Source organism: Megalobrama amblycephala, linkage group LG23 (assembly GCF_018812025.1).
Source record: "Megalobrama amblycephala isolate DHTTF-2021 linkage group LG23, ASM1881202v1, whole genome shotgun sequence".
Classification (NCBI taxonomy): domain Eukaryota; kingdom Metazoa; phylum Chordata; class Actinopteri; order Cypriniformes; family Xenocyprididae; genus Megalobrama; species Megalobrama amblycephala.
Genome location: NC_063066.1, coordinates 21823845 through 21841935, shown reverse-complemented (window position 1 = coordinate 21841935; position 18091 = coordinate 21823845). Strand labels below are relative to the sequence as shown.

The window sequence follows — 18091 nt, the reverse complement described above, 5'->3', positions numbered from 1 at the left end:
AGCGCCTCTTTTTGCCTCCAGCTAAGCCCCGCCCACCAGGAAACGTTGCAATGTTTACAAACTTTTAAGGGGTCTATAGTGCTGGTTTAGACCCTACTCTGAAGTAGGAGCTAATTTAGTTCCCCCAAAAGGATTTCCTAGAACTAAAATCGTTCTAGTTCCTGCGGTGCGAACACGGCAAAATCCGGGTACTTCAGCCAATAATTCTAGGAACTATGAAAAGGCTCCTTCAGTGCGAAATCCCCTAATGCCGCTGAAAAGTGGGTGGGAACCAATGTACTGTATTGCAAGACTCAATTCTCAATTCTGACTGGTCAGTCGTTGAACTCATAATCGTCAGTGACAACGCTGTATTTCATAACACTCATCTGAGTACCTGAAACCAGCGCTACCTTCATGTCTCTCATATCCTACTGCAGATTCACACTGTCTCAAGTTTTTGGATCTTGACACCTCCTAATCTCAGAACGACTTCACTATATGGAGAAGAGCAGCTCAGAATTTTTTCTCTTTTTTTTTTTCATTATAATATCTTCTTCTGTGTTCCACAGAATTCATACAAGTTTGGAACGACATCAATGAGTAAATGCTCACATAATTTTCATTTTCAACTGAACTATTCCTTTGAGAACAAGCTGGAACTGTTGGATGACAGAGGAAAAAAGATGGTCTAATCAAAGCAGGCTGTCAAATCGAAAGGAGCAGAGCAATCGCGTTTGGAGTTTTGCGTTGTTTTTCTTCAGACCCCCCCCCACAAGTCTCTTATTATCAAAAGATGTAGCTCCCACTTGCGATCGGGGGTGAGCAGCACTTTGAAGATGCTCTGAAATGTGACCGCGTACGCCCGCTCCCTTAGACTGATTTGCTTTGATAACCCCCCGTCTGATGTACGCAACAGTTTCATACTCTTGTAGCTCTCAGGCTGAAGCTTACACTTAGCGTAAAAGCCTTTTGCTGTCTTTGAGATGCAGAGCGAGTCGCCCCCACCCTGACACACACACTTCCATTCAGTGCCATTCTGTGCTGGATGTGATTGATTGGGAAGTGCTCCATGAGAGCGGGGCCGTTCAATGCACACCACTCTTTTGTCATTCACAGGATTCCTGCCTGCCCAGAGAGAGCATGTCATGTAATCAGATTAAGAGAAGTGCTGTCACAGGACAGGATGGCTAACAGCTGGCCCATAAGCACCCTGATTTACTTTACGCTGCTTACTGCATACTCCTAAAGGCATTGGACTTTAGTGGAAGCAATCTGTTTTATCAGTCCCAAATTTCCCGAGTCGTTTATCCTCACCTATCAACGTTATGGGTTTTGGTTTGTAGCATTCCACCAAGGCACATAAATATGACAGGTTTTTGTGTCTTTGAAGTGAATGCGCTTAATACCTTTGAAATTGCATGTCCATTGCAATCTCATCAACTGCTCATTTTAACTGAATTGAAAATCAAAATTCCAAGAAAGCACTGTTTTTTTTTTTTTTTTTTTGTCTAATAGTAAAGAGTTTGGACTGAGATTCTTGGCGTCAAGAGCTCTTACTGTTATTAAGAGCTCAAAGATGGAAAGGCGGTCTTGTCAGATCTCATCTAAATCCAGGTATGACATTCCTCTAATGCTGTCCTATCATATATCTACAGTCATTAATTCCACACCAGTCACTCCATCATAAGCCTCTCGTTGATAAATGATGGAATTATATGATTTATAGGTCAATGATGTGGTGTTCGTTTTATTTGTCTGGATGTACTCATTTATTCAAAAATGCATCACAATGCAGTACATACAGGCAGTGACTTGAATGTGCCACTTCTGTGATGAATATGTTAATAAGTCCAAAATGTCATGGTGGTATAACTCAAAGATATATTAATAACAGGATGCAGCTTCTGTACATACATCAATGGTGTCGCCAACTGTTAACTGAACCGTAGAAGATGCCTCAGTGATATAGTAATATATACATATAGTAAATATAGATATATCAACATATATCTATGTAGATTATATAAATGTAGATATAGTAATATATACTAAAATAGATTGCTATACAAATCTTTACTATCCAACGCGTTCTTAAGATCAGCAGATTCAATGGTGTTTTACCAATACTAATCATCTGAAAAATGCAGAATTGTCAATCTTGTAAAAACTCGTCACTCGTATTGTTTTGAATGGGAGAAAGTGCAACGCGCAATATGGTGGAATAAGTCCCGCATTCTAAATAAGAGCCAATCACCGATTGGTAAAGTCATCGCGTCACTGTAGCGGCCGTTAGAAGCTCCGGTTCCTATAGAAACAGTCAGACGTGCGCCTCTGAAATGAAACACGAGACACGCATTTAGGATTGCGCATGCGCATTAGCTTGATCCATCCTGAAAAATACCGGTTTTTGTTATGATTCAGGCGTTTAGAATCAAAATTTATGAGACAGTTGTTGTGAGATTTCATTGGTGATTTCCAATGTGAAATTTAATCAAAAGCTTGGCAAACAGCTTTGGAGAATTTGATGTTTCCCCATTCAAAGTGATAGGAGCTGCACTTGAATGCCCGAGAGGCTTTTCAAAAATGGCCGCCGAGTGAAATGGCTTGTCTTAAAGGGACTTTGGGTGGAACCAACATAAAGGAAGGCATTTTGCTGTCATGTGACAAGAATACCATAAAATGGGTGACAGATATTTTGACTTTTTTTGTTAAATGGCAAGGTTCCAATTTTCCAACGGCAAATGGTACAATGTTTTCAAAATGGTACAATTCCTTTCAAATTCGAGATAAAATGTTGAGAATAAACTCTTAAATTATTACTTTATTTTCAACATTTTATCTCGACTTTTTTCTCGAAATTTAACAAGTTTTTTCTCATAATTTAACGAATTTGTTCTCGTAATTTAACGACTTTTTTCTCGTAATTTAATGACTTTATTCTCAACATTTTATCTCGACTTTTTTCTCGAAATTTAACACATTTTTTTCTCGTAATTTAACGAGTTTATTCTCAACATTTTATCTAGACTTTTTTCTCGAAATTTAACGACATTTTTCTCGTAATTTAATGAGTTTATTCTCAACATTTTATTTCGACTTTTTTCTCGAAATTTAACAAGTTTTTTTCTCGAAATTTAACAACTTTAATCTCGAGATGGTTTTAATTTTTTATTATTGCTTGGTCCTAATCCTCTTCCGTACATTTGTGTATTCAAGATGTAAGGAAAATATTTTGTTTAATACAATGTTATTATATCGCTCGGCATTATCATTAAATCAAAAGTCATTAAATTGCATAATAAAAATGCGTGAAACCAATATGAATAACCCCATTGATTTAAATGTGGAGTTAAAACACCACAAAATATTCAAAACAGTAATACACAATAGAATGAGTGATTTGCAGTTTTTTTAATGAAATTCTGACGAAGTGGACTTGTATGAAAACCATCCCAGTAATTCAGAGAAAAACAAGCCTCACCCCATACTTTCTTGGATGCCATTCATTGCATGCTGGAAGCACATCTATTTCACTCGTTGTGGCCTCTTCTTTTCCGCCCCTCCATCAGAGAGCAAGCAGAAATGAGACATGAATGGACCCTAGTGTTCAGAGAGCCGTAAAAACAGCTCTCTTGTTCTAGCCTTCCCCCGACTTCCCAGACACATCATTGAAGCGGCCAGCGAGTGTCTTTGAAGAGAGGACTGTACAGTGATACAAATGGCAGTCCCGCTCTTTCAGGGATGTGCTCTCCGCCCCTGCCTAGCCCTTTTTCCTTTCAAATCCCATATTTTCCAGAATTCAATGGCCTGACAGGGACCGGCATATGGGGGGGAGAGGGAGGTTGAGGTCTGGGAAGAAGGAATTGCTTCCCTGGAGTGAGGGGTGGGGGAATCGAGAATCCTTAAGGGAAGCAGGAACACATTGCCTCTTTATGTTTTTTTGAGGGTGGCTTTCCCTTTCCTTCGTCATCCTCACCCCAGAGCCCCTCTATTCAGCCCTGGGGAGAGAATCGAGGGGGGGTTATGAGACTGTCAAGGCAGTGATTGTGTAGCTGAGGTTGGGCAGGCGGGGTTGGGAGATAGTTCAGACACACAGACAGCCTTGTTAGCTGGCATCCATAGTGAAGGAAAGAGAGAAAGACAGACTGGCTGATGTCAAAAGCTACTACTCCATTGCATCATCCTCATCCTCCCTTCCTTATTGTCTTCCTCTATTAATAACAAAGCCTCTATCTAAAGCTCTGTAACGAATATTGTGTATTCTCCATTCTTTTTGCTTCAGCTTATGTGAGATTAGAAGGATAATTTACCCCAAATTGAAAATTTGATAACAATTTACTCACTCTCAAGATTTTTGTTGATCTTCTACATAAATCAAAGTACATAAATCAGGAGTATTTAATTTAAGTTCCAAGAGGTCCGTTCTCTATATTTCCTTCCCAGCAGAGGTCCAGACAATACTTTTTTGGAACAGTTATACATTTCCATTTCCACCATAGTACTTTGTAAAAGAAAAGAAAAAAATCCTACACACTCAAAATAGTCATTGAAGATGAGAATCTTGGGCCCCAAGAGCCAAAGCAGTGATGTCTATGAATTTTTATTAATATTTACCAAAAAAGTAAATATTTCTCCCAACTGAATATGAATATAAAAATGTAAGATCAGATGTTTTATCAGGCCATTATTAGTAGTATCATTATTATTATTATTATTTTTACATTTAGACACCTACATGTATGGCACATAAAAGTAGCAGGACTGGGCCTCTTGTTGGCGCTATGAAATTTGCTCCAACTATAGAACTGTTGGTCCAATTGACCTCAAAATTGGCATGTAGTCTGAGTTGCCATCATTGCCCATGATGAAAGTTGTGTATCTTGAGAATCATGGCTGCCATTCTGATGGCAACGTGCCGTCAAGGATCTAATGACTGTTAATCTTCTGTGCTTTTCCGTATTGAGATGAAACATTGTATGTACTATTGTAACCATCCCCTGACAGTGTCATATCAGTTTCATCTCCACAACGATATGCACAATCAACATTTTTACAGATAGTGTGCTTGGCCCCAATACTTGCAGCTATAATTATTACTGTATTTATTTAGTTTGATCATTTTTAACTGGGAAACAAGACAAGCATACATTTGCAGTGTCTGCAGTGGCATCCTAATATACAGTTTACTCTTTAAAAAAATCTGTAAAAATAGGGCACAATGTACTGTATTAATTTGACAGAATTTTCCATACTCATTTTTTACAGGTGTTTTACCTGTATTCTGAATTTTGAACTTGATTGTGTTGTGTTTTAGGGTTAACGGAAATGTCCGTAAAATTTGGATAATGTCTGGGTAATAATCTGCTAGTACTTTTTCTGTTATTTTACGGATTTTTTTTATTTTTTTTACAGTGTACATGACTCTTAAAATGATAAGCATACGATGTATAAAGCCCTTGGGAATGTATGAAATGTGAACGCGAGTGGAGATGTTTTAATATTCAAAGCATGCACAGAGCGAGGCTGTCTGATGAGCTGTCCAGGTGACAGGGTAGATGAACGGAGGGCAAAGCATTGAATGGACAGCAGTGAGTAATCCGCCCGACGGCTTTAGTGATGAAAGAAGGTGAGGAAATCTCCAGTGGGTTTGCTGTATATTTAATGTGGTCATATTCCAGCGTCAGCTCCTGCTCAACTACCACCAGCTCAATGTCATGTCATTGTTGCCGCATCGATCGATATCTGTGTGTGCGATTGAGCCAAAAATGTTTTACAATGGTGGAATGTGAACATGCAGGATTGACAGGACTGAGACAGAGCTTTCATCTTCTTTCAGTCTCCTTCAGGAACAAGAGCTATTGTTAAAAGCACTATGTAGATAAAGCCCAAAACTCTTATAGGAGAGTCTGTGTTTCATCACCTTCAGTGATGTTAAGCACTACTGATATTGTAAGTCACCTTATGAGCTTTTTTTCTGCCTGTGGAAAGCATTCTGTTCCCCTAGGGGATAATAATATTGTTATGTATTGCATTATCATCGAATTAACAAGTACCATCATCCCAAGAGCCCATATGATGCTGAAATTGTGCGGATAGCAGATTGCAGACTACAATTACAGTATTGCTGTGTTTTTTTTTTTGTTTGTTTTTTTTTTTTGTTTTTTTGTTTTTCTGGCAGGGTCCTACACAACATAAACATACTGAAGTGATGTACAGTAACAGGCAATAACAGGTTGAAGCGAAAGCATATATATAACGGCTTAGTTCAACCTCAATGCTTTGTAATATAACAGCCCTGCGTATAAAACCATAATGTGTAAAAACATCTTTAAAAAAATCTTTATTGCTTTCCAAAGAAAACATTTGCTACCACATTTCCAATTAAAATGCATCCACAGACCATGGAGAATACATTTTTAAATGTAGCCTGTGGGTTGGTTTCGTTGTCTTCTGTAATAGTTCTGCATCTTGTTTTCAAATTATTATGAATATCCCTAATTTAAATAGAATCATTTTCAGTCCAAGCCATTTCTGCTTGTTGTTGTTGTTGTTTTTATGTAAAATGTAAAGAATAAATAAATTATTAATAACAATAAAATGAAAAAAAATATATTATAAAAATTATGAAATTTATTTACCATTACTGTCACTGCAGGGAGATCAAGTACAATGCTCATATTAGTATTATTACTGTATTATTGTATAATCTGTTGTGAAATTCTGTAACTGATGCTTTTAATTTGCTCTCCGAGTTGTGTGTTGGCGTGAGCTCTGACTCCCGGTGAATAACAGCATGTTTGGTTGTGCTCATTACGAGTATTTGAGAAGAATAATGCAGCAATGTGTTTTGCATGAAAATAAGTGATTTAACTCGCATTTGATTCGGCGTGCGGCTCTACGTCAATATAAAGTGACATAATGAAGTGTAGAATGTCTGCCAATGCCCTTGAGATGATCAGGAAAGCTGCTCTCTATAAACCTATTTCCTATCTTTGCACGCTCCTCTGTACAGGAAGCAGCGTTTCAAAAAAAAAAAAACATGCTTTATTTGATATGCTAATATATTACATGCTGTTTAATTGATTTGTTCCTGATGAAAGCACAATAAAAATGCATTTGGGGAACAAGATGGTGAACCTTCCTTTCCGTCCATAGAGGAACAGCACTTCCTTCACATTACAATCGGTTGCTGTCATAAAAACGTGTTTAATCACTGTCTATTCCACATGCTAACAAGTTAAAGCTGTTGTCCATAACTTTTTTTGGTTAAAAATTATCCATAATCAATTATTGAGCAAGTACATAACCAGGGGTGGCCCGCTCACAATTGCTGTTTCTGTCTACTTTTTTTTGTTGTTGTTGTTGACAAGAATTGCGTTTATTTAAACGCAGAACCATCTCTTTAAGACCACAAAAACGGGAGACTTTTCAGACGCGCACTCCAACTTCGCCTCAGCGCCAGGCGCAAGTCAAACGCGCGCGGAAACGATACAGGTGCCGAATGAGCTTCAGCAGAACAACAGTGAACGGCGAACATTATATATAGCTATAGCGTACGTAAATGTTTCTCACCTGGTGGGTTGCAAGACCGCGCACTTTTCAATCACGCGCAAATATGGTGCGCTGTACTCACTATAAATGCAACGTCTTAGTTTTGTCGTCTATTAAGTCATGAAATAACCAAAAAAGGCAATTAAAGCTGCGTTAAAACTGCATGCATGTAGGCCTTTATATGCGTCACATGTCTCTGGACTAAAATATTCTGCTATGTGAGATCACAATATAAGGCACAAGCTTATATGTAATTTTTTAATGCATAAATAAATGTGAGAACTGTGCATTTGTACTAGAAGATGCTAATTTTGTGTTAATTTATAAAGTACAAATAAAAATGTATCACATTTAAATGCATCAGCAAATGGGAATTCAAAAGAGAACACTTTTATTTATTTTTTTGAGTTTAATTTTAAGTATGATAGAACTGTTGCAATTATTTATTTTGACAATATAGAAAGTTAAACATTTAGTGTTTACTTTTTTGGTTACTTTTTGAAACAGACAAACTCAGAATTCATTGGAATCCATCAGAATTCAACGAACTCAGAGTTCATTGATTATACATAAAATTCAATGAAGGTTGAATAATCTATGAAGTACAGTATGTAGTTATCTGTCTCATCCATGGAGATGCAACAACGAAGAACAAGCTATTGAAGATTAATAATGAAGATAATGAAGATTTCTGTGCCACCCCAGACTGGTTGCTGGCCCCTGCCTGGCCACCCCTATGAAAAAATCCTGGCTCCGCCACTGCCTTATCTTAGCCCGATTCACAAGTGTAAGCTTGTAATAATGTTTTATAATTCAGGTGGTTCTGGTGGGTTCTCGCTTGCCTGGCAAGTCCAGAATGATATATCTTCTACAAGATATATCAGTCCGCCCTCCGTCGCGCCTCGAGTCAACTCCAAACCGTACCGTGCAATCAGATTCATTTATTTCAGTGACGCAAACAGCGTCACTCTAGTGCGGCAAAAGTCCCTTCAATATCAACAAAGATGGTGCACGCAAGACCCGAGAGTTTGTTCTATTCAGCCGTGAATTCAGTTTTAAATGACCAAAAACACATTAAGTCATTAAAACCCCAGCAGCTGACAGCACTAGAAGCTTTTATTTTAAAAGAAGACGTTTTTGCGTTGCTTCCCACTGTCTTTGGGAAAAGCTATCAGTTAGCTCCGCTCGTTGCTTTGCTAATGTCATATCCACCTTTCTCTGATTGGTTTACTCTGCTTCCTGTTTGCTCGGATTTGCTCTGCCCTAGAAATCGAATTGATTCAATGGCGACCAGACTCATCCGCTGGTACAGCGGTGAGGCTGGATTTTCCAGGCAAGGTTTTTGCGGGAAATTTGAGCATGTCGCCGTTTGTCTTTGCGTCATTGCCTCACGTTTGTTTACATAAAGAATAGGGGTGTAACGATACGCTCAGGTCACGATACGGTACGTATCTCGATACAGAGTTCACGATACGATACGTATCACGATATTTTGAACAAAATGAAACTGAAATTCAAGATTTATTAAAAAAACATGAACAAATTTCAATAATTTTCCTTGTTGTACATACAAGATCACATTTCAATAAAATAAATAAATATAAAATTTTAATAAAAACCTTCTGTATTCAAATTAACAGTTGAATAGGGCTGTCTGTCACTGAAAAAAAATGTTAAATTTAACATGAACTTAGAATTATGAATAGGGGCCGTTCACATATCGCGTCTAAAAACGCGTGGAAGGCGCGGCCGCACCGCTTCTCCTTCTTTCCAAAGCGCTTGCGCTCCTGTGGCGTCGGTCGTTGCTATGCAACCATGAACTGAGCTCTCCAAGAGGATCAGGATGTTTCTGCAAAGGATAAATGATTTCTAGCCCTTGCATTAGTTTTACTACGAGATATATTGATGGAGATAAGATATAAAAACCACCATGAACAGCTATGATCAGCTGTTCGGCTGAGCTTTTGATGTTTTGTTACGGAAAGGCCATAGCTGATCGGTTGATTCTTGTCACACGACCTGCAGTGCGCTTGCGGCATTCTGAGAAGTTGAGAATTGCATGCGCGTCGCGACCGCGTTGATCCCATTATGAGCGCGCCAGCCGCCCGGCTACATTTGAAAATAATAACTGACTTGCACGCGGAAAAGACGCAATATGTGAACGGCCCCACAAAATTTCTTAAAGCAAAGCATCGCAAGCGTCTTTTGCTTTTCTGTGAGCACAGCTGTTGCGGTGAAAGAAAGCCACGACTTTTCTCACGCGACCATGCAAGAGACTGACATGAGAAACGTTTAAACCTGCTTGCAAAATTCAATGTGTGCCCGAAACACTTACTGAACTAGAGAGCTGATTGAGACACACCATCTACGATAAATCGTTACACCCCTAATACTTATAGTAATTTAAAAATGTGGTAGCATTGGATCTGGACAGGAAGGATAACTCTGGGAGTTGGAAGGGGTGTGTCGCGATTCTGCCTTCTCATATCGCGATACAGGTTCGTGGACCTGCGTATCGCGATTTCAGTTTCATATCGCATATCGTTACAGCCCTAATAAAGAACCCAGCTAATTAGGCTATATTGCATGTGAGGCGGATCATTTATAGCCTTTTCTCACAGCAGCTGCAATAATTGAACTTATCATTTGGATGGCGGATTGTATCGTATGACAAATTAACGTTTGAGATTAGACTGTACAGAAATTGAAATCTACAGGTAATGCTAATATACACTAAATGCACATAGTCACGCAATGCTGATGTTGTTAACATTAACAATTTGAGAACAAAGTATAACAATAATAATAATGTGCACAGTTTGATGTGATCCAAGCTAAGCGATCGCTAGATTTAATTACCACTGGCAGCATGATTTATTGTAATGCTTTTTTTCCCCCTCAGTTGGTCAGAACAAAAGTGGCAGACTTGTTCAGATGACATTTTCTGGTGAAAATTCTTACTTTGGTCATACTTCAAGACTACAATCTGAGATTCTGAAGTTCAGTATCCATACCGGTGCGGTGACTGACAGCAAACATTAGATTAATCCACACTGAGGAGCCAAGGCACAACCCACGTAAAGATGACAATTCCGCAAATAACTGCAATTGCAGGTTTCAAACAGAGATGGCGACAAAGAGGCAAAACGTACAGACTGCAGTTTTAAGCTGTGTCCAAAACACCTAGTCAGTACGTCTGTGTTTTTGTATAAAGTTTCCTCCCAAGAAAATTCAAGTGAGATTTGGACATATTTAAGCAGTGCATTAACTAATGTTAACAAATACAACTTTTGATTTTAATAATTTATTAGTAAGTGTTGAAATTAAAGGTCCCGTTCTTTGTGATCCCATGTTTCAAACTTTAGTTAGTGTGTAATGTTGTTGTTAGAGTATAAATAAAATCTGTAAAATTTTAAAGATCAAAGTTCAATGCCAAGCGAGATATTTTATTTAACAGAAGTCGCCTACATCGAACGGCCAGTTTGGACTACATCCCTCTACTTCCTTCTTTAATGACGTCACTAAAACAGTTTTTTGACTAACCTCCGCCCACAGGAATACACAAGAGTTGCGTTTGTAGAGTGTGTTTGTCGCCATGTCGTCGAAACGCTGTTATTTTCATCCCGCAGTCCAATCACCGGGTCTGATTCCGGCTCAAATTGATAGGGTAAAATTAAAGACATGTTTACAATAACACTGAGCGCGTGCATCTCCACGTTATGGTAAGAGGCGTGACCTTTCAGGGCAAGGTTCGCTAAACTGCTGTCAAATCACAACACAGGAACCGCTGGCACAATCAGAACTCGTTACGTATTTCTGAAAGAGGGACTTCATAGAACAAGGAAGTCATCAGCCCGTTTTTATGACAGTGGAAACAGCGGTATACAGATAAGTAAATTATGTGAAATATACTGTGTTTTTTTACATGCGAAACATGAAAACATGTTATATTGCACACTATAAACACAATCAAAGCTTCAAAAAAACACGAAAAATGGGACCTTTAATAACTAAGATTAATAGATGCTGTAGAAGTATTGTTCATTCTTACTTCATGTTAACTAAAGTGGTTAACTAATGTTAACTCATGAAACATCATTGTAAAGTGTGTTCCCGAATTCATTTACTTGGTTCAACCACTTCATACACTATAAAACTGGTAACCTGCAAGAGTTAACTTAATAAGCGCTTTCTACCTGATTTAGCCCATAAAATATGAATAATAATTAATTTGATTTAATTAAAACCAGTAATGTAGATCTTACGTTTTTTTACGTTGCATATTTGTAAGTGTAAAATGGCATTTTTATTGTTTCCACCAACCACAGATTTGCACGCACAGGATTGTGGGATATCATATTAGGCAGTTACGGATGCATTATGCTGCCTTCAAAAACTGAGCAGATGAAGGCAGCTTAGCAGACACGAGGTTATGCAAATATTGGATTTGGACAAGCCTTCCTACTTTCTGTAGATTTCAGACATGGCTATCAAATTGAGATCGCATGCAATTGATCTGTGAATATGACTGATATTACCCATTCATTGACTCCTTGATTGTAGAGCCAAACACTCTCTGGAGGGGAATTCCCTTTGATTGTAATGCTCTTTTGCATTATTTGATCACCATGTTGCTCATCTGCCATGATCAATATAGCACATTCTATAAAATATTACTTAATTTAAATACACATGGTGTGGAACTATTACAGTGCATTTTCTGCCTGCTTAAACTGAATTGCAGGTGGTAAGTGAATAAGGCGGAGGTTTGCACCGAAATGCTACATGCTAATGTCGCACAGCTGTTTAGTGAATCCCCTCTTATCTCTCTCGCCCACTCTCCCCTTCTCTATTTCAGTCTCTCGTTTTCTCTCGCATACGCACAAACACACAGTGGCACACATGTTAACACCAGCCCTGCAGTTTGAGGCTTCCCCTCTAGAGATGTCAGGTTGTCAAAGCTAACCATCCAGTGTTGGAGTGAAGACAGAAAGCAATCCAGATAAAACATTTAACCTCTGTGTATCAGAAAATTCATTTCCACTTCACCAGCGCTAATAATAGCTCCTCTGGGAGGCAACATGTAGATTAACATTGTTTCAGTGTTGTTGCTCTATTCCCTGCTAGCAAATCTCTGTCTTGTGTGTACATTTGTAAAGAATTTCTGATGTTTATATTAGAGACGTACCAATTTCTCTGCCAGTACTGATACCGTGCTAATTGGTTGATTCATCGGTGCATCCCTAGTTTATATAGAGGGTATGCATTGACATCACTTTCCCACCGGAACGCGCCCCTCTGCCGGACTGTTTGGTAAAAGAGCCTGCTGCATGACTGGATTTAATAGGGGAAACGGCAAAAACGCAAGTATAACACAAGTAAAACAAACGAGTGAACTACGTGTGCATTTACACGACAACGATATGCTTAAAACGGAGAAGTTTTTCCTTTGAGTTTTCCGCGTTGTCAAAACGATCCCCATTCATACGAATCAGTGAAAACGACTAAAAATGCTGTAATCTGCTGGCAGGCCATTAGATGGCGATGAAACACTTTAGACTGAATAAGTAATACGCTTGTGCATGACGTAATCCTTTTCACAGGTTCGCGTCTGTGGCTGCGTTCCACTCCAGTTTTAGACATGCACTCGCGAACTTCCCTAAGCACTTCCCCTCGAGGAATCCCTGCCACCATTTTGAAGTGCGTTCCACTTCGTGAAGTGGACGAGGGAAGTTTATGTGGACAGACCCTCACTCCCTCGATTTTGACAGAGGGAGCGAGTCTACTTCATATGTACACTTCAGGCAGCTCCATAACCCACAATGCAACACGATTGTGACGTCACCGCATATCGCAGTATTTAATTTACCCACCACAAACAACTCTATGATATATTAATTATTTTTTTAAATATTTAAAACACACATATATACATATAGAATACTGCATTAAACAATTTTGTTAGGGGAAAAAATAAATAATAAATCAGCTGCATTGTGGATTCCAAGTGATCAAGGGCTTAGGATGTTCCAATTCAGCCCATTGCAAAGGTTCCGCCAGTAGTGGGCACTCATGCAGCGTAAGCAATGACGTACATCCGAGTCAACGAGACTAAGGGAAGTTAGCGAGGGAAGGGCATTTTAAAAACGAACTCAAGAGATCAGGAATCAAAAACGATTCCACACTCTTCTTCGACAACTGCACATTGTGGTCAGTACTGTGCGTATTGCCACCTAGTAGACTCTTCTGTCCAGCTTGTGCATGCGCTGTTGCACGCGCACTGTCCACGCTGTCTTGAAATTTGGGCTGGACAGGGTATGCGGACGAAGTATACCTGGGGCTTTTAACGCGGAGACCGTTTTCAAAAACTTGCACTTTGAAACCCATTTTCAAAAGTTTGCATTTTCAGGCCACCAAAATGCTGTTGTCGTGTAAATGAACAGCCAAAACACAAAAGTTTTCCGTTTTTAGTTGACAACGGTGTCGTGTAAACAGCCCCTAAAGGTTGGACTCAATAGTGTCCCTGTTACAAAGATCCAGTAATCCATGGATATTGACATGCAGCCAGGAATTGTGTTTTCAGACATTCATGTGCATAAAGCAAATTTGCCTGTGAACGTTTTATATAAATACAATATAGGTAGGTCTAAATCCAAGTATATCAGTATTAAATATATCATCCAGTCCTAAAACTTGTATCAGTGTTTATTTAAAAAGAGAATATGATGGTCAATATTTAATTGATGTGTTGTCAATACAATATATAACAATACAATATATATGGTATGATTTTACCCCAAAATTCAACATATTGACAAAATGATAACTGCAAATCCACTTGTGATCTTTGCTTCTCTCTTCTTTAGCTTTCGGCAGTCTATAAAAATATACCTCAGATTTCTTGTCAAATCTATTTGTGCTGTCAATCACAAAGCTCTTTCCCATTTTGAATGTGTTTTGTGTGTTTTCCGCGGCATACGTGCTGAAAACCAGTGCTGTCACTCAGTCTGTTTGCCACTCAGTGGGCGTAACAGCAGTCATTCTGACCGATGGTGAAGTCACATGCAGACCCTATATACATAAATAGAGGTTGAGTGCAATTATTGGTCTACACTCTATCAAAACAGCATTCAAAATTTTCTTTATTAGTCACCTTTTCAAGTCAAGTCACCTTTATTTATATATTTATATTTTACAGATTGTGTCAAAGCAGCTTTACAGTGATAACTTGTATATAATTTTGGCTGCATAGCAGCTCTTTAAGAAAATGGTGTCAGTATCCATCTTAAGTAAATTCAGTATTGATTCATTCCGATGTAAGAATCAATAGTTATTAATTTAGTTAATGTATCTATATCAGCACTGGTGTAAACAGTGATGTCATCATCCAGCTCAGTTCAGTTCGCATACAATGGTGTCAAAGAAGGCAGATGAATACACTGTTGAATATCAAATGTCAAGTGTCCCCAGCTAAGCAAGCCAAAGGCGACAGCAGCAAGGAACCCAAACAACAACAGGTGACATCAGGTGGCAAACAGGTGTTAAAATAGAGAAATAAACCTTGGGAGAAACCAGGCTTAATCTGGGGGCCAGTTCTCCTCTGACGAACAGTGCTTTATTATGATTCAGGCAGCTATCATAAGTCCGATGGGATCACAACAGTCAAAGTATTTATTCCAGTTCCATCCAGTTGAGGATCGTATTAGGCTGTTATAATGGTGCATGTTTATCTTTAGTTGTCCCTCACAAACAGAACACTATAATTTATTTATTTATTTCAATTAATTTATGATTATATTTATGTTTGTGCTGTAGCGAATTAACTCAAAGGGGAAATATTAATAATTATTCATAACTCATTATGATTATTAATTATGATTAATTATGAATATGTAAAACAGTTGATCAGATTAACTGATTTAGCTACATTAAGATTAATGTTACAATCAATTAACCTGTTCGTCCAGTGGACACTTGTTGATTGTTTATTAATTCCACGAAATTCCAGGTTATGGAAATGCAACGTTCTTATTGTACAGTACTACTCAGAGCATGTAGTCAGGATCTAAATCACTTAAGAGGCAATTTATTAGCAGACAGAGTCAGAACCAAGTATGTATTGTGCACAATTCTTTATTAACTAACTCACAAACACATAGCTAAACTAACAAACACATAACATACACGAAGGTCACACACATACAAAGGTAAGACTGAGTAATGATCGAGTTGAACCGGAAGGGGAACTGTTAATGGAGCTATAGGAAAAAGTCAAAGGCAATCTGGAAAAGAATCATCAGTTTCCTCAGTAATAAAACACCTTTGCTGACAAAGGTAAGTTTTACAAATCAATACTAAATCGCTGTTTAGTGTTCAAATGTACGATACTTGCAAGATGCCTTTAGGCTGAGGAGCATCAGATCTGCCATCTGAGGAGAAATCTTGAGGAGTCAGTCCGAAGTTGTTGCCAGTATCTTCTTCGTTGGATGAAGTACTATGAAACAACTTATAGATGAGCACATGGCTGGGTTGTAGGCCTGCAGGCCTTGGCCTGGAGAGGCCTGCAGCAAGGAGGTCCATTCAGTCATCCAAAAAGCAAGGAAAGAGAGGGAGTGGCATTTTTCGCTGGCATTTAACCTCTGGTCAAAGTCACACCTCTTAGTTGTAGACCGGACCAATGAAGATGTTGTATTTCCGGGTGACAACACACCCCCTTGTCGGGGCTTTTATGACCGAGCAGATTAACTGGCTGAGTTTTTGAAGAAGAACTATTAAAGATTCTTGTAATATTAATGTGTTGCGCAGGTATGGACATACCGCATACACAAGCATTTAAATCTTCTCGATACGAACCCATAGACACGTGGCATAATTGAAGTTACCTTAAATGTCATAAAACTTAAAAATCATAAAACATGTAAATACAATGACTGCAATACAACAACAGCAATAATGGATACCATTTCCTGGGAATATGCATGTTTATTTATAGAACAGTCTGTCTATAAATTAATGCAGGAACGTCTGTGTTCTGTGTGGAAAATGCAGGTTTCCTTGTGTCTCTGCTTTTCCACGTGCAACACACACATTCTTCAGGGCAATATAACTAAGGCTGGTCTTCCCGTGGGATGGGGACAGACTCCAGAGTGAGCTTTAAACAAGTATTGGTTAACTATAACCAATAAATGTGTCTGATTTGTCTCAGTCATTACAGTGCAAATGACAATACAATAACAAGATTTTCGATTTTATGAAGAAAAAATGGCTGTGGTTACAAGGCAGTGCTATGCGTTTTCCAAGATATTCTGAGTGTTTTAGTACATTTCTGTGCTGTTGCTGAGGTTTTAAAGTCAAAAGAGCCCATTAGTCTATGGAGTCTCTATGATATTCTGGTTTCAAGATATGCCTTGTGTCATTTTATCATCTACCATGCAAAAAGTCAGATTTCTTGAAAAAGTAACACTACAACCCTCCTCAACTATAGCCGCACAATGTGAAATATCATCTAAATCCATTGCAAAAATGATGTGAAACAAATTCAAATCCAGGTTTATGAGTATCCCTCAGATATTGCAAGTTTCTCAACGCTATGTGTGCTCACTGTGTTACAGGGTTCCTCAGCACAGGAGACCAGGCTGCTAAAGGGAATTATGGGCTTCTGGATCAGATCCAGGCTCTGCGTTGGATAAGTGAGAACATTGGCTATTTCGGCGGCGATTCCAATCGCATCACTGTTTTTGGATCAGGAATTGGTGCCTCTTGTGTGAGCCTTCTGACCCTGTCCCATCATTCTGAAGGTAAGAGAACATTTCATTCCACAGAAGAATAAGTGAATTAAAATCCCCTTAATATTCAACTTTGCTTAATGATCTTTGCATTATAATGCAAAGGATCTGAAAAGTAATATTGCAAGTTAAATAAGTAAACTGTGGATAACTGTCAATTAGCATGGAAAAGCATGATGGCTCATCACTTAGTTTTATAAAAATGAACAAAAAGTGCATTAACATTAATAAATTATGTTACATAAAATAAATTTAGTCATTATTTATTGTAAATTGTTATCAATTATAATATATAAAATAAGGGATTTACAATAGACATTCTTAGATCAAATATATGTAATTAAAGAATAACTATGACACTTGTCAACCAATGTCAAGCACATCATAACCATAAGTAAAATCGAGGAAACCTAGTTACTTGTGCACAAGGAAACCAGAAAGGGACAAGGACATCCACTGGATCATCTGGGATTTACATAGAACTAACTGTACCCACAGAACTTACAACAGCATCCAGAAGTTCCTCCACCAAAAAACGGCCTTTTTTTCCATTTTGAAAACTGGGCGAAGAGTCAAAATTATACCTTGTTTTCAACAGCCTGCCACAGGTGCTGTTGAAAAGTTATATTTAACTCCTATGATTGCTATTAGTGATTCCACACAATAGATACAGACAAAAAAATGTTGTCTTTACTTATTTATGGTTGACTAAACTGTTTAACATGTGTCCTATAAATTCATGGTGGACAATATAAATGATAGATGTGTTGCAG

At 38.3% G+C, this 18091-nt stretch overlaps 1 protein-coding gene across 3 annotated transcripts in view; it reads left to right on the top strand.

Moving 5' to 3' along the window:
• nlgn3a (neuroligin 3a) overlaps positions 1-18091 on the top strand; it is a 275946-nt gene that overhangs the window by 165072 nt on the left and 92783 nt on the right. For all 3 annotated transcript variants that reach the window (XM_048175657.1, XM_048175656.1, XM_048175658.1), the window contains one exon: positions 17145-17330. In XM_048175657.1, the coding sequence (XP_048031614.1) occupies positions 17145-17330 (186 nt within the window). The remainder of the gene's footprint in view (positions 1-17144; positions 17331-18091) is intronic.